The sequence below is a fragment of the Sapajus apella genome, unplaced genomic scaffold (assembly GCF_009761245.1).
Source record: "Sapajus apella isolate SASKATOON/1434 unplaced genomic scaffold, GSC_monkey_1.0 scaffold19, whole genome shotgun sequence".
Lineage (NCBI taxonomy): Eukaryota > Metazoa > Chordata > Mammalia > Primates > Cebidae > Sapajus > Sapajus apella.
This window is the reverse complement of record NW_022436959.1, coordinates 22,508,659-22,532,994: the sequence shown is the minus strand read 5'-3', so window position 1 is coordinate 22,532,994 and position 24,336 is coordinate 22,508,659. Positions and strand designations below refer to the sequence as shown.

Here is a 24,336-nt window from a genome sequence, read left to right as displayed (position 1 = left end):
AAAAGACTTCATTTTCTTCCATATTAAATAAATTACCACCATCACCACAGAATATTGTCAATTCTACTAGTAGTGTGAACTACATAACTAAAAACTCTGAATAATATAAAAAGTGTTAAGAATAGCCTTATGTAGGAGAATTACTTCCAAAAAAGCAATTCACTACAAGGAATGCAGCCAACATTTCAAAACATGGTGATTAGGCCAACAGTCAGACACCGGATCCAAATAAAGTTTCTTGAAACAGGAGCACCTATTCTTACTAAGAATGCTCCTTAGCGACAACCTAGTAAAGTCAAGTATTCCACATTCATTTGGGTCAGTGACCAACATTGATAGCTAATCTTCCACTTTTATGAAGGCCCGTGAGGAACCAGGAGTTGACGTTACTGCAAAGTTGCAGGAAATCAGTGGGATGAAAACATTCACAAGCATTGTGGTTAGAAGCAAAGTTACTTATGGTAACGTCCTTCTGTTCCTAGGTCTTCCATAGTCAGTATTTTGTTTAGCAATATAACAGATGATAAGCAGCATGATCTTTGAAGTCAGACTACCTGGATCAACTCTTGAATCCAACACAAGCTGTGTGGCTGTGAACAATTTAAGCTCTCCATGCCTCAACTTCTTCATCTATAAAATGAGAATAATAGTACCTACTTCTTGATTTGTTAGGAGAAACACATTATTTACTATTTTTAAAGCATCAGAATGACATCTGGCACATAGTAATCACTGTATGTAATTAAATAAATTTCTGTGTAAAGAATCTCCATTTTAAAAATTCATAATTCCAAATAATATTTTAAGAAGAAGCCTCAAAGCCACATTATTTCACATGATTTCATATGAATTTAACAAGCCCTGCATGGTTCCTTGTTGTCCTTGTTGCTGTTTTAAAAGCCGGTAATAAAATGTGAACTTCTAGAAGACGCAAAGGACTAGAAATTGCTGAAAGCTTTTCTCTGGATCTGCTTTTGGAACATAATTATACCTTAAAACAGCTCTTTCAAGCCAAGATTTTAACATGGTAACATAAGAAACAAACAAAAACAAAGAGTTCAGAATAAAACAATTGTGTTTTAAATCCCAATACCTCCACTCACCACCTGACTGATACAGAGCAAGGAATTTATCTGCTCTTTTAAAGGAAAAATCTGCCAAATCCTAAGCGTGTGCTCTTTACACATCCTTTCAGAACCCATATAGAAGCTCATCAAAATCGCCACCTGTAGTTTAATGATGAAAGCTAGAAAAATAGCCAACCAAAAGGAAAAATGAACTTTAGTATCTAATGATGGAGGCAGGACACAGACAAACATCTAGTGAGATAAGGGAAGATTCGCAGAGAACCTCCAATCTGCCCAGGTTGTTACGCACAGGACGCCTGTCTAAACATGCCCATGGTGAAAAATTCTGTCCTTAACACGTGCTCAGTAAGGGAAGTAAATCAATGTGGTGTGGCTCTGACCAAGGGCCCAGGTGTGCACTGGAAAAATGGGGTGGAGCCACCAGAAATTCAACCCTTAAGCGGGGGAGAATCCTGGCCTCTTGAGCTCATGTATGGTGGCCTGGTATTCAACTTGCGAGGTGGAAACCCGCATGCAGTATTCCTCTCTTTGCCAAGAGCTTCCCTTTCTCTTAATAAATTCCACCCTCTTCACCCTTCAATGTGTCCGCATGCTTAATTTTTCCTGGTTGTGTGACAAGTACCCGGATTTAGCTGAACTAAGGAGCAAAAATTCCTGTATCATTTGGTAGCCTATATGGGGACATGAGGGTGGGTGAGTAAAATGTGAACCCCAAATCTCTTTCATTTCTGGGCCTTCCAGTCCTCAGGCTTTCTCTGAAGGCAGAGGAAACTTCACCCCCTCCGTTGCTTTCGGGTTTGGGAATGTTGGCCACAGCCTAACCCAGTCTTTGCTATGGCATTTTTCTTCTGTTTTTCAGGACTGTAATGTTACCAATCTTTTCTTTTACAATATCAGGGGTGTTCCATCCCAACCCCAACAGCTATCACATACGGAAAACAGGCAAGCAGTGGCTCCCCTGCCTCCACCCCCTGTTCACTCCCTGCTGGGGTACATGGTTGTGACTGCCGCATGTACATTCCAGCCTCCAACAGCCATGCAGGGTGGGACTGAGCCACAGGTGCTGCCCGGGCCCCAGGGCAATCTTGTGTGCAGCCAGCTGGCCAGTGTTCCCTGACACACATCCATACATCCATATACGTCCCCTCCCCTGGCCAAGAGGTCTAGCTCGGCGGACAGCAATGAAAAGTCTCTCTCCCTGTTGGAGACATCCATTTGTATAAAAACAAGAGGTTTCTTCCCCAGGCATTTCACTGCCCTATGCTTAAACTGGATTTTTGGTGTTATTTTGTTTTTTTTCTTTTCTCCACCAGATCAGGAGTTAATGGATTGGTGTGAAGGTAGCTGTAGTTTTTGCTATTACTTAGATTGCAGGGGACCACAATAGCTTTTGCAACAACCTAATAACACACCCCTGTGAGTACAGGGGGCTTCCCAATGCCAGAGGATTTTTCTTGAAAGGTGTTTTATTAGGCCAGGACTCCAATTCACGAGACACCGTTTTACCTCCCTTGTTTGAGAGGATCCGATTTTAGAGCTTCACCTGAGCGTTTGACTTATGATAGGGAGGTAATTCTTTTGTCCCAAATTCAACTCTAAGCTTTGGGTTGAAGCCCTAGGAAAGAAAACTGGATCTCAGGGATCCAAGGCAGACAACAATGGTAGTTAAAAGGCACACACCACAGATGAGCATAACTAATTCCTGGAGTTAAGCCAAACCCCCGTTTCATGGATTGAGGTCATGCAGGTATCCATGGCATACACGAGGTTTAGGGAACTCAAAGGCTACTTATAGCAGGGGAAAGGCAGTGTGTGGGGAACTGTAGGTAATTCCACACCCTAGGCCCTCCTGTTAACATGAGTGAAAGCCACATTGACACCCACTGGTGGCACCCTGTCGTGGTCACCAGGACTCAGGGATATAGGATGAAAGAAGGAAAGAGGAAGCTTTTTCCTTCTCTTTCTCATGCTGCAGGCATTCGCTAGGAAGAGAAAGGAACCAGGGATGCCTTGCTCCCCTCCTTCTAGATGAGTAGCCATTTGTCTTCAGTCTGGCCCCTTACTGCTGCATCCTGAGTCCTAGTGCTCCTTTGAAAAAAATGCCTTCTTTTTCCCCTTGGTCCTCTCTTCACAGACGGGTAATTGTGTCTGCATACTACAGGACACTCCTGTCAGATGCATCCTTCAGACTAAAAAGTTAATTTCCCAACCCTTAAACTGGTTGGCTTATAATTGAGCTCAGGGGAGGGGAACCCAGAAGCCTGACATGCCAGCAAAGGGGTGAAATATTTTTTAACAGTCAGACTTTTGGCATCCCTCTCCCTGTGCAAACCAGTAAAAGGAATGATACGGATCACAGTTTATATTCTCTGTAAAGCTTTGATTAAGAAGAAAGGATTTATGAGGTTGGTCTCAAGCCATAGCCAATCTGGTGTGCTTTGCATGTCTTTCTATATGGTTCTGTCACAAAGAGGAGTACCTTAGGATGAAATAAGGACCTAGGACACCATAAGCCCACTCATCAAGTCAGCCCGGTAAGTTGCCCAATAACAAACTATGCAGCATGCCTCCATCTTGTTTTATGTCCTTGGGAGGGTGACATGTTTTTGTCTCCACCATTTTACAATGGCGGCCTGTGTTCAATCCTGGCTTAGGGAATGAGTCGTTTCTGGTAAATATCTGTGTCACTTTTACCATTTGCTGATTCTCTTCCCCTCCCTTTATAATTTCTAGTGTCCTTTTGTAAATCTTTCTTTCTCTATGCTACTTTAAAGGTTCTAGATTTTGTAAAAACTGCTTACCACCCCTTTGAAAATACCCCATACACTCACAGTTAAAGCATAACATTTTGAGATTTGTGGGTTTCAGCTGTGAGGTCACTTTTGGTAAAGTTCAAAAGCCAGAAATACTGGACATTTGGCATGGCTAAAGTTAGGTAACAAGGGATTTAAAAGGATTTTCTTAAAGAACTCTCAGCTTACTTAAAAGCGGATATCCAAGCTATAGGTATATTTAAAAGGCCTTTATGTTTTTCTCTTAGTGGATTTTGTTTTTCTGAAAAAAATTCTTTTTCCCCCAGTCAACTGAATTGCCTTTCTCTATTTTGTCTTGACACTCTTAATGTACTCATCAGGGACCCCAAGATAATTTCTGATGGCTTGGGACTTCTTGGGAAAAACAGAAAAGATATAATGTATTCCATTTTTGGAGAAACCCCTGTTTTCCTCATGGAACCCCAGTAATTAGTGGCAGATAGATCCCTTTCGAAATCTGTTTTTGTCTTCCACCTATATCTGCTTATTAGGTATTGTTACCCCTGTTTCTGGATGGCTCCACCCTGAGGTCAATTATCCAGTTAGGAGATTTGCAAATGAAAAATCTTACAGCTACTGGATCTTCTGTCTGGCTCTGTAGTTATATATGTGTTATGTGTATGATGTTTATATAAAAGCACTCTAATTAATTGGCCTAAAGAAAAATAAGTGCTTATATCAAATATTTTTTTCAGGGAGAATAAAAACTGTAATACCTTTTAGTTCAATTCTTACAGCTTTCATCTTTGAGAAATAAAAACGGTCTTAAAGATTACTAGTAAAATTCAAATGTCATTAGAATGTAAGTAGGTGGTCTAAATTATGCAGATCAGATACTAGATTTGCTAAATGTTTGAAGATTGCAAACTGCTTCTTTGGGCTTTGAGAACTGTTTGAGTTGCCTGCTTTACAACTCGGTAAGTTCTGAGGACACACAGAATTAACCAAGCCCTTGAACAGCCTGGAAGGAATCAAACTTTATGTTGCCTAGTGCATAATTAAAGAACTGACCAGATTTTACATTAAAGTTAAATATTGCTAAGAGTTACCATTATAAAATGTAACTGAGACCACTGAAAAGAGATTTACATGCAAGGTGTGTAAGAACAGTAAAAGTGTTTTCAGTAAAAGATTATAAGAAAGCATGGAAATGCAAGTAAATTTTTGCCTAGGGTTAAATGATTGTTTTAAATTAGATAAGATAAAATTAAAGGTTTAAACAAGTTGTAGAAGTTTTCTAAATTTAATATTGCACGAGAAATTCTGTGTATGAACATTGACTAAATTCAAAGGATTACATGATTTTGTTCTGTAAATTGAGCAATGACATAAAAGCACAACAAGGTTTCCTTAAGGCACTAATTTGCTCTTTAGCAAAATGTGTAATGGGTTAAAAAAAGTTTTTAAGAATTTTACCTCATGGTCAAACTGGTTAAGACTGGGTAGAATTATCTATAAGGTTTCTTTAGAAAATTGGGATTAACAATAAACTGATGTAAGGGTAAAATTTGGCTCTCTCCCTTGTACAAGATTTTTATGTAATGATAAAGGATAATGAAAGATTTTCATTTTCCTCATGAATAGACTGTCAAGGAAAAGAAAGAGAAGACAAGAAAACAAATTTTTGGAAAGCTAAGTCCTCCCTCTTAATGAGCAAAGGTTTTTGCCTTGTTTTAAAATTTTTGAGTCATCATTTTAACAAAATAACTATCTTATGGTAATCTGGGATTGTATTTCATAATATCAAGTGTTTTAAACCTCTAACACTTAACGGACTTCCCAAAATCAAATTTCAGCTTCAACGTTGTCTTTCCTGATCCCTAACTTTTGGATGCTACAGAAGGTCAGAAGGTCCCTAGAGGAGCCAGAAGAAGACAGCTAAACAGTATTATTTAACATGATTAGGTACATGGGATTGCCAAAATGATGTTTTATTTTCTTCTGGTTATATTTTAGTGAGTAATGTAAATATATATTCCAAAATTGTATGGGATTTCTAAATTCTAATGTTGAGCATATATTATCCATCACAATTAAGGTTGTTATGTTAAGTTACTGTAAACCACAGAGATAACCACATTTTGTCCATCACATTTCTGACTGTAACTACATTGGTCATTTTGTTATTCACAGACAAGCATTGTCTTCTCTTGATCCTCTTCAAAAGATGGTTTATAATCAGCTATAGAACTTTGACAGTTGTTCTCAAATACAAGTTTCTGATAACTTTGGAGGTTGTAACATTGAAATAAAGGAAAAACATACAGGACTCATAAGGAGCTGAAATGTTCATGAATATCAAGCAGAACAAGAGTTAACTGAATGGACTGCACTAATAAAAAACTGAAGTAATCTTTTTTTTTTTTTTTAACCTTTCACTTGAAACATTGCTGATCCTTGTTCTGTTATTCAGAGTCAAGAAAACTTTTATTTTGAACTATTTACAGTCTTTAATTATTGAGTAAGGTATACTCCTGTGAACAAAAATGGAAGCATACATTTTTCTCTCTGCCTGGTTTCTCTAAAATTTAGAAACTATCTATGAATATTCTTAACTTATGGCAAATATGTTTAGTTGCATCAGTGTAATAAGAATTCATTTTCTTTTGCAAGAGAACACAAATGGAGAAACTGGTTGTTTTACCAAGACTTTGACTGGAGAGGTATGCCTTCCTTTAAGGAATCAAGCTCAACTTGCAAAGCTAATGAAAGCCCCTTGGAAAACTGGCCTCATATCTTGTCTATACAGTTCTTGTACAGGCTTGCTAACCTGTGATGAGTGAAGAATGTCACTTTCTAATAAGCCCAAGAACTCTATATTCTAGGAACTTCAAGAAGAGAGGAATTCACCCAATTCATAGGTATCTGAGGGTACTCACCCATGGCTGGGCTTGGCTTTACAAAGTCATATCCGATATTCCTTATGGAACAGAATTCCATCAAAACCAATTTTAAAAGCCTATGCAAAAATAGTTATTCTTCCTGCATTTTATGCAAACAGGTCAAGTATAAAACTGAAGACTATTTTGCAAACAACTCAGTCCCATCATGATTTGTTTTTAACAAAAATGAGGACTGGGGAGAGAAAAATTATGTTTCTAAACTTATCACACATTTGTCATGAAATTCTAGTCTCATTAGTTGTTTTCAATTTTTTTGGCCTACATTTTAGATTAACCCACTTATTCCTGTGAATCATCCAGCAATCTCCGGCTATAACTCAGAATAAACAAAAGGCATGGGTAATGTAATAATCTGGATCAATATTTTTAATTCTGAGCAATTATCCTGCAAATCCTGCCAGGAGATAGGAGTAATAGGGTTCCATAACCCAGAGGTTCCTTTGGGAAAATAAGATAAAGGGAGCTAAACAAAGCCAAGCCCCATGCAACCAAATTTTAGCAGGCATAATTATAGCCACCAGTTATCTGAGCACGCTGGTAGCCTTGGGATTTTTAAGCTGCCCTTACCCATCCCTCTTTGTTGGGTTTTAATATCTTCTAATAACCCCGTCTGTCTCTTCTTACCTTCAACCCATCAAACTCCAGGTGCTCATGCAACCAGAGCCTCAAACACGGCCTCTTTTAACAGAGACTCTTAAATATGCCTTTGAGAGAGTTCTGACTGCCAGCTTTCCCAAACAGCGCCCCCTGTCAGCAGGGAGCAGTTAAGATCAGTCTTCTTCCCTATTCTAATGGCAGTACCTTTTGTGTACCTCTTTAGAAGGGAGAATGATACAGGTAGGAGGCACACAAATGCCTAGGCAGATACGGGAGGGTCCCTGGAGAACCTCTGACCTGTCCAGGACATTATGCACAGGGCACTTGCTTAAACATGGCCACAGAGAAAAATTCTGTCCATTAACATATGCTCAGTAGGGAAATAAATCAATGTGGAGTGGCTCAGACTAAGGGCCTGGATGTGTAATGGAAAGATGGAGCAGAGCCACCAGAAATTTGTGCTTTATGCCGGGGAAGAGCCTGGCCTCTTCACCTCATGTGTGGTGGCCTGGTATTCAATTTGTGAGGTGAAAACCTGTGGGCAGAACCCCTCTCTTTTCTGAGTACTTTCCTTTCACATAAATTCTGCCCTCCTCAGCCTTCAATGTGTCCACATGCTTAATTTTTCCTGGTCATGAGACAAGAACCTGGATTTAGCTGAACTAAGGAGCAAAAAATCCTGCATTACTAGCATTTCTCCTTATAAGCAATACAATTCTCCTTTACTCTTCTTTTTTCAGCTCTCAGGAAGACTTTCTGAAATTTCTAAACTACAGTTCTCTCTTGCTCAGGAAGCAAAATACTGTTTTATTTTCTTACAGCTCTGAGCCTTAATTCCCTCTATATAAAGTGGTAGATGAAATAAATCATTCAGGCCGGGCACAGTGACTCACACCTGGCACTTTGGGAGGCCGAGTCAGGCAGAAATCACCTGAGGTCAGGAGTTCAAGACCAGTCTAGCCAACATGGCAAAAACCATCTCTATTAAAGTAAAAAAAAATTAGCCAGGCATGGTGGCATGTGTCTGTTGTCCCAGCTACTCAGGAGGCTGAGACAGAATTGCTTGAACCTGGGAGGCAGAGGTTGCAGTGAGTCAAGATCTCACCACTGCACTCCAACCTGGGTGACAGAGCGAGACTCCATATATGAAAAAAAGGAATTATTCAGAGTTGTTTCAATGTAATAAAAATTGATGTAAAACACTTAACATACCCTTGGGCACATAAAATATAAAATAAATAAAAGGAATAAGTTAAAGGAAGCACTGTCTTTGCCTTAGATGCATTTTTAAGTTATCTCAATTTCCCCCCCTTTTTGTTGACAGTCTTACTCTTCTTCCCGACACTGGAGTGCAATGGCATGAACTTGGCTCACTGCAACTTCTGCCTCCTGGGTTCAAGTGATTCTCTGCCTCAGCCTCCTTAACAGCTGACGTAACAGGTGCTCACCACCACACCCAGCTAATTTTTATATTTTTAGTCGTGACAAAGTTTCACCATATTGGCCAGGCTGGTCATGAACTCCTAACCTCAGGTGATCCAGCCTCAGCCTCTCAAAATACTGCAATTACAGGTGTGAGAAACCCTGCTCAGCTAATTTGCCTTTTTACTGGTACAGAAAACTGTAAACTTCATTGCATTTTTCTGAATAAAAACTTCAGGTTTTGTGTGTCTCAAATACTTTGCTATAATTGTTCTATATCAGACGACAGTGACAAATTACCATTTTCATAAGGCAGCAATTCAAAAAATATACAGCTTATTTTGAAAAATAAAAGTCTATTATAGATATAAGAATGAAATAAAAACTTCCTTAGTTCTTAAACTATTTATATAAGTTGACATCATATTATTTATTGCTGAAGTTTTACTGACAATGTAAATTTTTTTCTCAAACTTCTTCACTGTGTTCTTCGGAGCAAAATTAATTTATCTCACATTTTCTGGCTTTAGACAGGACTTGCAATGTGGTAAAACACAAACCTCTTTTTTTTTGTTTTTTTTCTGAGACAGGGTCAAAATGGAGTGCAGTGGGCCAATCATAGCTCACTACAGCCTCAATCTCCCGAGCTCAAGCAATCCTTCCACTTCAATGTCCCAAGTATCTGAGACCACAGGCTTGTGCCATCACGCCTTGCTATTTTTTTTTTAATTTTCTAAATCAGAGCTTTCAATTCATTGAGAAATTTTTCTTCAGTGTGTTTCATCGTTAACCCATCCCCTTTCTTCTCTTGTTAGTAAAATCTTTTCAAATATCTCCTAAAATTCAATGTTGTCCACATGAATAGACATTTCTGATAAATGGATGATGTCCTCATCTATGTACGTTTTCCTTAGATCATGACCTACAAGAAAATTTCCAAATTTAGGCATCAGAGTTTCTACTGCTGTCATGTAACAGCCTTAGAAGTGCTTTTTGAAGACTGTGACCTTTAAATACAGTGTGATCATTTATATGCATATCAATGAAACCATTAATGATAAAATTTCAGTCAGACGTAACTGAATGACTATTCAAAAACTGAATTGCTGTAGGTTCAAACACATCAACGCATATCCACACACGCGCACACACACACACACACACACACACACACACACAAATGTTCAAAATTTTAAAAACTGCTTTTTAATTTTTTTTCTTCAAGGAGCAGCCACAGACTATTTAGGGAGATAACAGAGAATTTTTAAAGAATACTGACTGAGGGAGCTGCTCAGATGTTGCTGCCAAATTGGCACAGATTCAAAGCACATTTCTATATGCCTTTCATTATTATTTCTAACCATCTGGATGCTTTGTTTTTAAATCCCTTTTAATACTAAAGAAAAGGCACTAGTATTCATCCAAGCAGATTCAAAGTGAATGAAAATAAATGTCATCACGCTATCATTAATTTCTTTGGGTAGTTTTCGGTTGTGGTTTTTCTCATATTCAGCAGCACCCACTCTGTACCTGTTCTAGGTGTTGAGGTAAAGCTGATACTAGAACACAGAAATGTCTTTCCATGGGGGAACTTATCTTCTAATGAAGGGAATAAGAAAACAGCAACATTAAAGTTCTAAATCTACAATGTCTAATTATATTAAGTGTTATAAAAAATAAATAAGAAAGATTTCTGGGGGAAGGTGCTTGCAGTTTCTTAAATCTAATGATCAAGAAATGAGAAGCTACTCCTTGAGTAAAGATTTAAAGGTAATGAGGGAGGCAGCTTTACACCTATTTGAAGAAAGCACATTTCAGGCAGAGAAGAGAGCTAGCACAATGGCCCTGAGGTGTAAGGATGGCCCTATTCTAGAGAAATTTACATAGGACCAGTGAGAAGGAGCAGGAAACTAGAACAGGAATGAAGGACTAGAATGGCAGGAGACAAGGTCGAAGACTCAAGCTGTGGGGATGTGTGGACTAGGGAAGGCTGCACAGGGTATCAGATCATCAAAAGAGAGTTATGGCTTTAACATGAAGCGAATTTTTAGTAGAAAATTCCATGATCTGACTTACATTTTAACAGAACTATATGACTATAAAAATACTTTTTGTATCAGACAAAAGATACCCTATGATCAGTTTTTATGTTTTTCTAACTAGCTTGTGTGATATTGTGCTGGCCTAGAGCCAGAACCGGAGCAAAACTATTTTATAAAATGTAAAACTGTTTTTAGATAAGTTGAAATGGCTGCCCCATTCTCCTCACAATAACTACTGTCCTTGGCCTCTGTAAATAGAACTGCTGTTTGTTCTTCAAAACTATGTAAAGCTGCTTACCTTTTCTTATCAGTAACTGCCAGAATTGCTAGCCTTTTTACCGGCAATTGCCAGACTAAGCAGCCCAAGCTAGTTCCATCCTGGCTCCTGTGGCTTGTAATAAGTAACTAAGGTCTGTGATTTCCACCTTAACCAGATAATGTGTAAACAAATGTTTATCTTGACTTCTGTAAACCACTTAAGTAACAAACGGAATGACAAAAGTCCCCTTGGCCCTTGGAATGTCCGGAGACCCCCACCCTCATCTCTGCCCAGGAGGTAATTTACAGAATCCACTAGCCCTCGGAATGTCTGAAGCCTTTTCATCCCCATCCCCGCTCCTCATCCCCACTCCCAAGGTGGTTTTTCAGGTATAAAAAATCGTGGCACCCTCCTGTTGCCACCACAGGTTGGAGAGACGTGAGTCCTCTGTGGTCGCCGGCATAATAAATGACCCTGCAATCTGGCATACTTTTGTCTTGTGATAACTTTCTACACTCGGTCAAATACAACACTTGTATTCACCACTAATTAATAAATGACACCTAAAACACAAAAAATGACACCTAAATCTACAACTATTATAGATAAAGTAACTGTTTGAAACCACAAAGAAATTGCTTTATCTAATCAACAAATGTTGACTGAGTACCTATATTTGTAAAATACTGTGTGCCTCTAGGGCAAAGAACTCTGATGGAATTAGGTAGATAAAAATTAAAATTAAGCAGAGTTGTTTGTTTGTTTGTTTTACAGTTTCTATTTCTATTCTGGATTCTAATTTATAACATTACTTATATTAAATTAAAAAATTGTTATCAAGGCCATTGAGCCAAAGCATATTTATTAAATATGCAACATGGCAATTTTTGTGAAATTTCAAAATATAATTTTTTATATTAAAATTCATTTAGAAAAATTTATATTTTAAATATTGCATTTGCTTATCTTGCACTACAACTGGCTTATGCTTATCTTGCACTGCAATTGACCATTCATTACTTCAAATTTCAGAGAGTTCCCTGATAGTCCCCTAAAGCTGTCTTGTGAATACTTCCTTTGAAAAGAAAGAGCGCAAAGTGTGAAAACCTTGAATTTTAATTTTTAAATTAGTTTTGGCAAATGAAAAATATTTTACCACTTCAGAAGCACATACTCCATTAACTCTAGCTACCTAAGAATAGAATTTATGAAGACTCAGTAGAAACACAATTAGAAATGCATTTTTTAGTAAAAAATAGGAAATGGCAAGAAAGAAAATGCTACTACATTCTAGTAATTACAAAATGCAAATCATGGATTGGAAAAATTTTAAGCAGAATATTTTTACTATGATTTTTAATATGTCTTGTAATCAAGGATCTATAGCTAACTGTTTTATACTTTAGCTAAAATCTATTTTAGTCTAATGTGACACTGTCTTGTCACACCGGACAGTTTTCGGTGTTGTCACTAGGACAGGAGTGAGTGTTACTGAAACACACATATAACTCCTCTAACATTATTTTCTCCTTGCAAAGTAAAACCCAATAAAAATGTCTTGAACACCTTTGTATATATAATTTCAATTAATAAGGTTAATTTTTAATTAGCCCTTACTTGTATGTTCACTTTTAAAGAAAATCTCCACAGGGGGGTTTATAATGCACAATGGGCAGGCAGATTCCATGCAAAGCTTCTCTTTCCTGAAGGGCTATATGATCCAACACGACTTTGCATCACTAAGCGTAAGACACAGTCTTTTACATTATAGGTCCTCATTATGTAACACCTTGCAAATGTCAGTATGTTTCAGGAACTGCACTAAGTATGTTACATGTATGCTATCATTTAATCATCACAATACCTATAGACAAAGAAACTGAGGCTCAGAAAAGCTCATTGACTTGCCCAACACCAAAAGCTTCTGACACTGAAGACATACATATTTCTAACTTCAATGTGCGTTATAATTTTATAGACAGATTTTGCAATATTGAACAAGGTAATTTGCCACAGGTTTATCAGTATTAGATGCATTTTTTTTTACTGGCGTGTCAAATTGTTCTGCCATTTCAAAAAAAAGATATACACAAATAAGGTATAACAACTAAAAGTAAAGGTATGATTATTCAGCTGCCCACTCTTGAAAACCCTGTGTAGACTGTAACTGTTTATGTACCCTCTGACATTCAAAATATAACCTAAGACTTTTCGTTGTACATATGAAATATGCTCAAATCTGCCTGCACCCCATCTCCATTCTGACGCCCAGTGTCATCTCAATGTTCTTACTGATTGTACTTCTCCCATAACTCATCTGTGGTCTTCTCTTCTACCCAAGTCCATGGCCCACATTGCTTCTGGAGATATTGTTCTAAATTGGGAATTTAACTTATTCACCTAAAAATATGATATCTTTAACCTATAAAAATTAAAATTCTTAGACATTCTAAGTCTTTTTACCAAAATGTCTAGATTTGTATTCCTTTAGCACCCTGCAGTGCTCTTTTGCTCGAAAAAAATTATTTCTTTTTTTTTTTTTTTTTTTTCAGACAGAGTCTCATTCTGTTGCCCAAGCTGGAATGCAATGGTGTGATCTCAGCTCACTGCAACCTCCACCTCTAGGGTTCAAGTGATTCTCCCATTTCAGCATCCCAAGTATCTGGGATTATGGGCACCCGCCACCACACCCAGCTAATTTTTGTATTTTTAGTAGATACGGTGTTTCACTGTGTTGGCCAGGCTGGTCTTATCTCCTAACCCTCAAGTGATCTGCCTGCCTTGGCATCCCCAAGTGCTGGGATTACAGGTGTGAGCCACCACACTTGGCCAAAAAAGCTATTTCTAATAATGATAAAAAGAAAAAGTAAAAACAACAGATAGACCCTAAAAATAAAATTTACATGTGACAGAGTAATGTTGGTGTTAACTTACACTTGGAAAAGTACAAAAAGACCACCTAAAAATGCCAGCATTATTTTTTCATTAACGTAGTTTATAATTTTTATATCAATTGTTTAGAAAATGTTATCAAAAAAATCAAAGAACATGCTACAATATGAATTTGAAATACCACTTTTCAAAGTTGGCTTTTATTATCAAACTAAGGAGAGTTAATTGTATGTTTATTTCCCAAACATATTTATATTTGATTTCAAAACTTGTTTGTAAAGACAGCAGTTGATCACAACTGGTATAATTGTATTTTATAGTTGTAGGTAGATTTTATAAGAAGAGGAACATCACTGAAACTATATTGATAGCAATGGTGAAGAGAAGCAGAAATACTGGTTAACATGCTACTTCTGTTCCTTGCTAACTAATGATCCTAGCACCACACAGTTGTAGCAAAGGAGCAACACAAAAGACAATAGCTCTGCTACCAGGACAGCACTCAGGAGTGTGGCCAGGCTTGGCAGAAGAAGCAAATTACATGTCATGTCCCCTACTTCTACCACGTGGTGGAAGGAAATTATTTTTGAGTGCAAACAACATCAGAGTTATAGTTCCTCAATTTAAAATGAGAAAACAAGGTCCTGAGAAAATGAAGGAAACAGAATTTGTTGGTGGTGTGTTTCCAGCAGTCTCAGTCTTATGTTTGACAGGGACTCTGGAACTTTTCTATGAAATCACATTGGTCACTAAAGTATGACCACAGTCACTGTCTCTAAACATTAATGGAACACCTGTTATGTGCAAGACACAGAACTAGTTATTGTACATATACTTTAGAATCTAACCCTTTTAACAGTCCAATAAAGCTGATACTCTTCATTTTATAGGTGAACAAGCTGAAGATAGAAAACTTGTCCAAGGCCCATTAACATGAACTCAGTTCAGTCAGACTCCTCAGACCAGGTTTTCTCTCTTAGACTTTACTTACGCTTTCCATCGTGAAAGGGTTGAATTTGGTTCTAGAAGGATAATTACAGCTCACAGTAAAAAGGTTTTTATATCATTGTTAATAATTATATCAGTGTCATTATCTTTGTTAAAGACATTTAAAATATTACTTTAGGCAGCAGCACTACGAAAGGTAGGTTTTGAATCCCCTGGTTCCTTATTAAGGGGTAAAAGCGTATCATCTGACGGTAAAGGGTATACACATTAAGGGAGACTACAATACAGAGTACCACGTGCAAAAGTAAAGCGAGCCATGTGGAGCTATGTAAGCGTAACTCAGCCTCAGTCCAAGGAACATCTACTGACAAGAAACATATATGGAGAAAATTCTACACTCAGAGAACGCTGGTAGACAAAGAGCACACATAGAGCATTAACATGTGCAGGCTTTCCATTCCTTCCCCCATTGACTACCCTCCGTTTTGTCAAGTCTTTCTATTCTGTAACTGAAATTGCTTGCCTGCTAAGCCCTTGCACATGGAACAAAGATTGGGCAAGGAAAAGGAAGGACAAAACTCATTCTACTGACCCCTAAAAAAGCTAGAGCTTATTTTGACATCTGTTTCAGACAGCCTCTAGTTAGGATGCAGGTTGTGCAAAAGGGTGCATTTGTTGGGTGCTCAGTAAAAACCATTTACTAGCCAAGTCCTGAAAATGCAGATGTTCTTGAAAATGATCATTTACTCCAAGGGATTGCCTCTTAAGTATCATAAAGCCCATGGCATCCATATTTGGGGAAACAATTTTCCAGAAAAGTCAGAGATGAAATCAGGAAAAGGCCATCCTCTGAAATGGAGGCCAGTAAATGTTGCCAAAGTCAGTGAGTTGCCGTGTTAGCAATGACTCATTATAGGAGATTGTAATATATAGGAACTGTATATTATAATCCACCGGTATCATTCCGATGTTATAATTGTAGTTTGTGTGATGGACATAAAATTATAGTGGCTGTTGACATTAAAACTATCAAACAACTTAAGAATAAGACGCTAGTACATATATGCAAGACTGCCCAAAGGAGACAATATTATAGTTTTAGACAACTCATGCATTTTAGTAAGAAATATTTCTGAAGTGGTGAAGGCTACTAACATAGCTACTCTAGTGTGATTAAAAATATCCATTTAGAGCACCTTAAAATGTGTTGTAATTTTTTGCATCCAATTGAACTACTGACTTAAAACTTGGTTTACAAAACAGATTTTCGGGGAGAGTGGCTGAAGCAACAGATTGAATAATCTTCCCAGGAGGGCAAAATCAACAATATTTGGGTTATATTTTCCCTACAGTTTCTATCACAGCACTGCAGACAAAACAAAACAAAACAAAAGAAGGCCTTATCACCGCATTTTAAATGCAATTTTAAATTTCCCCTCGTAAATTAATAAATTAAGACTTTTACTAAATAAATTATAACAGCATAGCCTGATATACCTTGGTGAAATTAGAAAAATAAATTCTAGAGTCTACAAAACTGAAGGCCACACTTGAGACCTAGCTCTTATTAAGGTACCAAATCCTTTGACTGACTAAAACGATTTAAAAATTTTGTTACATCCAACTCAATTATAACTTATCAGTATTACAGGCAATCTTGTACACTATAGAAATCTTATTGGTACAGACGTATAGTTCAGTGATATGGATGAGAAATTCATAAATCATATTAGAATAAAGAAAGAAAAGACAGACTTTAATAGAAAAGAAAATGTCTTACTTGGTTAAGAATGTCTTGTTTCTGTGCATGCAAGGAAAGAAAGAATACATGTGTTAATGTAAGATAATTTATACTCATTATCTCATATCTCTGATTATTTAGCTAAAAGTTCAAGTTTCCAGTTTTATTTTCAAACATAACCTAGATCCACAGGTCTCAAAATGTGGTTTTGAAACAGTGGCAGCAACAGAAGCTGGGAAACTGACAGAAATGCAAATTCTTGAGCCCCCGCCCCAAACACACTAATCAAAAACTGCGGGGAGAAGTGGAGCCAGGCAGAAATCCATGTTTTTGTGTGCCCAGTTGATTCTGAGATACAGTAACATTTGAGAATCAATGACTAGATCCATCTTTGTATATAACAAACAAACTCTTCTGACATTAAATAAAATGTAACACATACAATATGATTAAAATCTTTTAGAGGATTAATAGAAATGTAACCATGTATATAAAGGTATATTAGATTTTGTATGTATTTCAAATTCCTGAGCTTTCCTTCTATTAGCATAACATACCTAGCGTCTCTCCATACTTTTAAAGATTAAAATATATTTATAAATACTTCTGCCACTTTCTTTTCTCAGCTGTAAGTTGAGCAATTTGGAATTGAACTTGAAGTCCAAGACCAAAAGAAAATAAATGTATGCAATGCTAAACTGGCTCCTCCTTTTACTATCAAACTCTACTGCTCTCAGGAGACTATTTATATTACCTGACTATGTTCTACTGTGAATACTCTCTCATTGAGACTGGATCTCTGCTACAAACTAGCTGTAATAATATTCTTAACATTATATTATTTACACAAGAGTAGGTAGAGCCTAATAAGACTCTCTTACCTCGTTAAGCATGGACCATTAATATGTATGTGTAGTGGGAAGTGCCACACTCAGTACAAAAGCAATGTCTTCCCATGCCTTCCCCTAACTTTTCTCCTTCCTATCTAAAAGGACATTCTTTACCCCTATGATTTGGCCAATGAAGTGGAGAGCACAGGGCATTAACCTTAAACTGGGATTCTAGGTTTTCGTTGTGGTTACTGTCATGAGCTAGCTTCTGAGTCTTGAAAAAATCATTTCACTTTTCTTAAAATAGTTTATTTAACAACTTCGTAATTTTATTAGTGTGGGAATCTCAAGGCCTTTTAAAGGTTTTCATGCCGGGCGCGGTGGCTCAAGCCTGTAATCCCAGCACTTTGGGAGGCCAAGGCGGGTGGATCACGAAGTCAAGAGATCGAGACCATCCTGGTCAACATGGTGAAACCCCGTCTCTACTAAAAATAAAAATAAAAAATTAGCTGGGCATGGTGGCGCGTGCCTGTAATCCCAGCTACTCAGGAGGCTGAGGCAGGAGAATTGCCTGAACCCAGGAGGCGGAGGTTGCGGTGAGCCGAGGTCGCACATTGCACTCCAGCCTGGGTAACAAGAGCGAAACTCCGTCCCCAAAAAAAAACAAAACAAAACAAAAAAAAAAAAAGGTTTTCATTCCTACAGAATCTTTAAGGCTATTGTTTATATTAATCTTATTCATTTCTTCAAGGAATAATTATCAAATTATCTTTAAAAGATAGGTATGAAAAGTAAATGACTCATTCATACATTATCCATAACATTTTTTTCTCTATTAAAATAGACTTCAACAGGTCACATCTTTTTGGGTTAAATTTTTAACTACAGCACTTTAAAAATTCAGTAATTCAAGTGAATTACAAACAAAATAGTACATCTACCATTCACACAGCTTTACATTATAGGAGGATAAGCAATTTAACAGATATTCTCTTTGAAATTACATTTTATATACAAGCCATGTTCCTTTTAGAGAACAATGGAATAATTATTCATTTCAAATTCAGGCTGGATTACTCACTTGTCTAATTTGTCTTGTATAATTGAGCATCTTTAACTTGTCATCAGTGCAGACAACTTTGGGGTCAAGGTGACCAGTCAACGGAGAGTGACAACTTCACATGTGAATTGACATTAGGAATTCTGTTATATTGTAAAAGTAATTTTTTTTTTTTTGAGACGGAGTTTCGCTCTTGTTACCCAGGCTGGAGTGCAATAAAAGTAATTTTTTATAAATTGAAAGATCATCTATTGAAGAGAAACTTAAGGGCATAAAGAATTATTTCTCATCATTGAATATTCTCCATTAGTTTTTGATTGGCTTTTAGAAGATACGTACTAGCTTTTAAAATGATTATATAAACCTCAAAATTTTCTTCTGAAGGAAAAATTTCATCAGAATTAATTAAGTGGTTTAGCTCTTAATTAAGAATTGTTCTTGGGTTATAATGAGATCTAATTTTTTGTTTTTCAACTGTTTATTATTTTAATGACACATTTCAACAATAGATCTGTACATTATGAAATATATTACATTGTTGAAAAGGGCGATATGTGTGTCTAATAATGAATCTAATAACTACCTTAATAGATGCAGCATATGGAGACTGGTAATTCTCATGAAATATAAAACAGCAAGACTAAGTCTTGAGAGTCCTATAAATAAGAAATAATTGAAGAAAAAAGGCTGCTTTGCAAACAAGATCACTTAACTGAGTTTGTAGCCAGAAGCTATCATTAGGGAGGAAAAAACAGGTTTTATCTCTGTATATAGATTAGATAAGCATGCAAGTTTTCAGGTATTGCTGTGAATATAAATATTAATTACAATTTTTGTGTCATAGGAATTCAGTGTTATAATTCATCTTTACTTTTTCAACTCTTCTTTCTTAGACTTTGAGATTCTCATTTCTATAGGTTCAGCTGCTAACTTTTTTCTCCTCCTCTATGACATCTAGGAAAATAAAATATGAGGGAAGTGTAGGTTAGACAGCTATTTTTTTTCTAACAGAGAAAAATGGGAACGGTTTTAAATAGTATTTATATTCTCCATCATTTATAGGCACCAAATATTAATTTTATTTTTTAAGAGTAATTTCTAGGCTAAAGAGTTTTAAAAGTTACAGTAATGTACCAGAATGTAGAGAGAATAAGAAAATTTGACATGAAAAATAGGTAAATATGAGAAATACAGATAGAAAATTTCAAAACAATTTGAATATCTTTAGGGTTATGATAGCTAAAGTTAAGTTCTATAATCCCTGGGAAGCACAATATTAAAAGATAACTAAGAAGTGTGTTCTCGCAAGCATACAGAAACAAAACAATAACAAAAAACAGGTCACATTTTAGTAAGAAAACAAATCTTTCTAGTTAATACATCCAGACAAAAGAGTCTTTTGTAAAGAGACATTCGTTTTTTGATCCAAAGCAATGTAAATGGTACTTGCTGAAGCTACAAATGAACTAACAGTAAGCAACACAAAATCCTTATTTGGTCAAGGAAATAATTGCCTGAAAGGAGTAACTCCCTACCCCTACACCAATATTCACTGATGGTTGAAATTTGTGGGTCATAGACTGAAAGCCAGGCATACCCTTTCTCTCTTTTGTCCAATACTATTTCCTGACTTCTGGGAAAAGAAGCCAACACTATACTTAAATGATGCATATTATTTCAAGCATACAATATAGAAGAGTTATCTGAATGAAAAACGTAGTACAACATTTAACATATCTTCTAGAAAACCACTGCATTATAAAATTCATTTTGTTTAGGTCATGGTATATGGTAAATGATTTATGGTGAGCATATAGATATATATACACACACACATACACATACATATACATATACCTGCATCATACATATATAATGTATATGTGTACATATACATATAACTGTATCATACATATATAATGTATATGTGTACATATACATACACACACATACATTTTTCCAAGAATTTTTCACTAAGAAGTACCCTTTTCTAAGCATATATATGAAACTGATATAAAGAAAAGAAGTTTTACCCCTTCAGGATTATACTTTGCAAGCACACCATTACCATGGAATTCTTCAAGAACATCCTTTAATTTCTTTGTAGAATCTATAAAAAACAGAAAACACACAAATTGTTTATATGCACATGCTGTGGTGTTTAGCCCAGTCCAGAAACAGAAGCCACTTAAAATGCAAATAAGCATCAGCAGAAACTAAATTTAAAAACCAACATAAAATGTCTCTTGCCATTTTTGAGAGGCTATTTAATTGGAAAAGAAATTACAAAGAAACAAAAAGATCACTGCATTAAATAAAAACAATACTGCTGGATAAGAAAAATAAAATCTGTAGCTAAGCCTCAATGGTGAATCCATTTAGAGGGAAGTTGTAGATTTTAGTATGTTGTAGATATTTTTTAAGGAGAATTTTCTCTATACATATAGCACAACTAAATTAAAGCTTACTTTAGTAATTAAAGCCTTAGTAAGCTTTAATTCAGTTATGTTACATATCTTACCTTCTATATGCATTATGAATAACACTTCAGTTTTGTTATATATAAATTAAAGCTTACTTTAATTCAATGAAGAAACAAAGCTTAGACATGTTACCAAAAGAATTATAAATTATTTTCTTCAAAAGTACTATTATTTTAAAACCTTTTATATTATTAGTTGGTACAAAAATTTTAAGTTAATGTCATAAAAGAATTATCGGTATTATTAGTTAAATACATTAAGATAACATATATTCACCCAGTCTACTAAAATAATGCTCATTATCCTTACTGAAATATAATTTTTGATTGAGAAATCTCAAAATTACAATGCATTTTAAAGTTAGAAGGAAATAATAGCTAACAAATATGGATAAATCATCTAAATATTTAATACTTTGAATAATAATAAAAAAACTTTGAAATTAAAATGTAGAAAATAAGCAGATTTTCCAGTTTTCTTTTATGGAACAGAGCATGGACAATCGTTTGCTACCATTTGGATAAAATTCTTTTTAACTTTTCCTAAGAGTTAGTTATATTTTGACTACCACAACATGTATCCCAGTTTCAGAAAACTAATTTACAAATGAACTTTTGATGCACACGAATGTTCATTGCAGCACTGTTTACAATAGCAAAGACCTGGAACCAACCCAAATGCCCATCGATGATAGACTGGACAGGGAAAATGTAGCACATATACACCATGGAATATTATGCAGCCAGCAAAAACGAAGAGTTTGTGTCCTTTGTAGGGAAATGGATGAACCTGGAAACCATCATTCTCAGCAAACTGACACAAGAGCAGAAGATCAAACACTGCATGTTCTCACTCATAGGCGGGCGTTGAACAATGAGAACACATGGACACAGGGAGGGGAGCACTACACACTGGGGTCTGTTATGGGGAAATAGGGGAGGGACAGTGGGGGGTGGGGAGTTGGGGAGAGATAGCAAGGGGAGAAATGCCAAATATAGGTGATGGGGAGGAAGGCAGCAAATCACACTGCCACGTGTGTACCTATGCAACAATCTTGCATGTCCTTCACATGTATCCCAAAACCTAAAATGCAATAAAGTTTAAAAAAATAAAATAAGCAGATGCTGAATTGTGAAAACAAACAAACAAACAAAAAAATCAAATGAAATTTTGAAACATCCTGTTAGAAACTCTCATACATGCCTATTGAATACATAATACCTATAGTTTATGAATTGTACTTTCACTTGGAATGTACAATTTCCTTTCTTTATATTGTAATTTCTGTTGGTTTGTGTATGTACGTGAAACAGTATTTTTTTTTTTTTTTAGATGGTGTTCCGCTCTTTTCGCCCAGGCTGGAGTACAATGGCACGGTCTCAGCTCACTGAAACTTCTGCCTCCTGGGTTCAGTTGATTCGGAAGCCTCCCATGCAGCAGGGATTACAGGCACCCACCACCAAGCCTGGCTAATTTTTATAATTTTAGGAGAGACAAGGTTTCACCATTCTGGCCAGACTGGTCTTGGACTCCTCACCTCAGGTGATCTGGCTGCCTCGGCCTCGTGAAGCGCTGGGATTACAGGCGTGAGCCACCACGCCCAGCCTGTGACACACTATTTTTAAGTGTGATAAAATTCATGCTGCATAAAACTTACTACATTAACAATTTCCAAGTGTACAATTCAGTAATATTTAGCATATTCATGACATTATGTAATCATTACCACTATTTAATTCCATAATGCTTTTATCACCCTGAAAAGAAACCTTAGACCCATTAAACAGTCACTCTGTATTTTCTCCCGTCTAACCTCTGGCTATCATTAATCTATTTTCTGTGTCTCAATATTTGCCTATTCTGGAAATTTCATGTAAGTGGAATCATATAATAGGTTTCCTTTGAGTCTGACTTGTTTCACTTAGCTTAGTGTTTTCCGGGTTCTTCCATGTTATAGCGTGAATCAGTACTTTACTCCTTTTTATAGCAGAATAATATTCCATTGTAATGAATATACTACATTTAAAAAACCTATTTATCAGCTAATGTACATTCAGCATGTTATCAGGCTTTGGCTGTCATGAATGCTGCTATGAACATTCAAGTGCTTTTGTATAAACATGTTTTAATTCTCTTGGCTATATGCCTGGGAATAAAATTGCCAGGTCATTCATTAACTATATGTTTAATGTTTTGGGGAACTGCCAAATTGATTTTCACAGCAGCTGTACCATTTTACCTTCCCATCAGTAAGGTAGAAGGGATTCAGTCTCTCCATATCCTTCCTGACACTAGTTATTTTCTCGCCATTTCTTCGTTATAGCCATCCTAGTGGATGTGAAACGATTTGATTCACATCTGATTAGTCATTTGCTAATGACCAACAATGTTGAGCATCTTTTTATATGCATATTGGCCAACTTGTATATTCTTTGATGAAATGTTTATTCAAGTTCTTTGACCATTTTTTAATTGGACTTTTAGTCTTTTTGTTGTGGACATCCTCTGGGGGGTGTGTGTGTGTGTGCACATACATTTGCTTGATGCCTATACAGCTTCCTTGGTATTTCTTTTTTGGTGTATAATTTGCTGGCATCTTCCATATTGTGATCACAGTTAATTTTTTTATGTCATATCCCTTGCTAGATTGAAGGTTGTTCTGTGGAAGAAAATGTGTGTTTTCATTTTTGCACACCTTTCAACTTTATCACAAAGCTGAAACAATAGAATTGCAATAAACATTAAGATTAAATTAATCAGAGCTATTCCTCAATGGCAACAAATTACAGTAATTGCTTCAATATGAACTTTGTTTGAAACTTACAGGGCACAGACCAAATTGTGTATTTAAAAGAGACATGAAGCTGATGATCCTTTATTCTCAAATCCTTCTTTGTGGATAATAAGGCACTACTTTAAGTTAGCAGAACCGTTTTCACTTCTTTTTACTCTTTAATTGTAGATGCAACCCATACACACATATATACAGATGCATATACATTCTGGAATATCATAGCTCAATAGACTATGTATATTTCAACCATATCTTAGGCCAATGATACAATTGTAGATGCAACCCATATACACACATACACAGATATATGATACAATTGTATTTGCAACTGTAAATGCAATTGTATCATATATCTGTGTATGTGTGTATATGGGTTGTATCTACAATGCAACAATGCACAATGCACAATGATACAATTGTAGATGCAACCCAGATATGCACACATACAATTGTAGATGCAACCC

General features: G+C 36.3%; 1 protein-coding gene across 12 annotated transcripts in view; it reads right to left on the bottom strand.

The window, feature by feature from the left end:
- The window catches only part of DGKB (diacylglycerol kinase beta), a 723,408-nt gene that overhangs the window by 550,190 nt on the left and 148,882 nt on the right, over positions 1-24,336 (bottom strand). For 8 of the 12 annotated variants that reach the window (XM_032286738.1, XM_032286728.1, XM_032286731.1 and 5 more), the window contains exons 3-4: positions 20,629-20,705; positions 16,745-16,765 (exon numbers count right to left, since the gene is read on the bottom strand). In XM_032286738.1, the coding sequence (XP_032142629.1) occupies positions 16,745-16,765; positions 20,629-20,705 (98 nt within the window). The remainder of the gene's footprint in view (positions 1-16,744; positions 16,766-20,628; positions 20,706-24,336) is intronic. The other 4 variants (XM_032286732.1, XM_032286733.1, XM_032286735.1 and 1 more) reach the window with 1 other exon arrangement.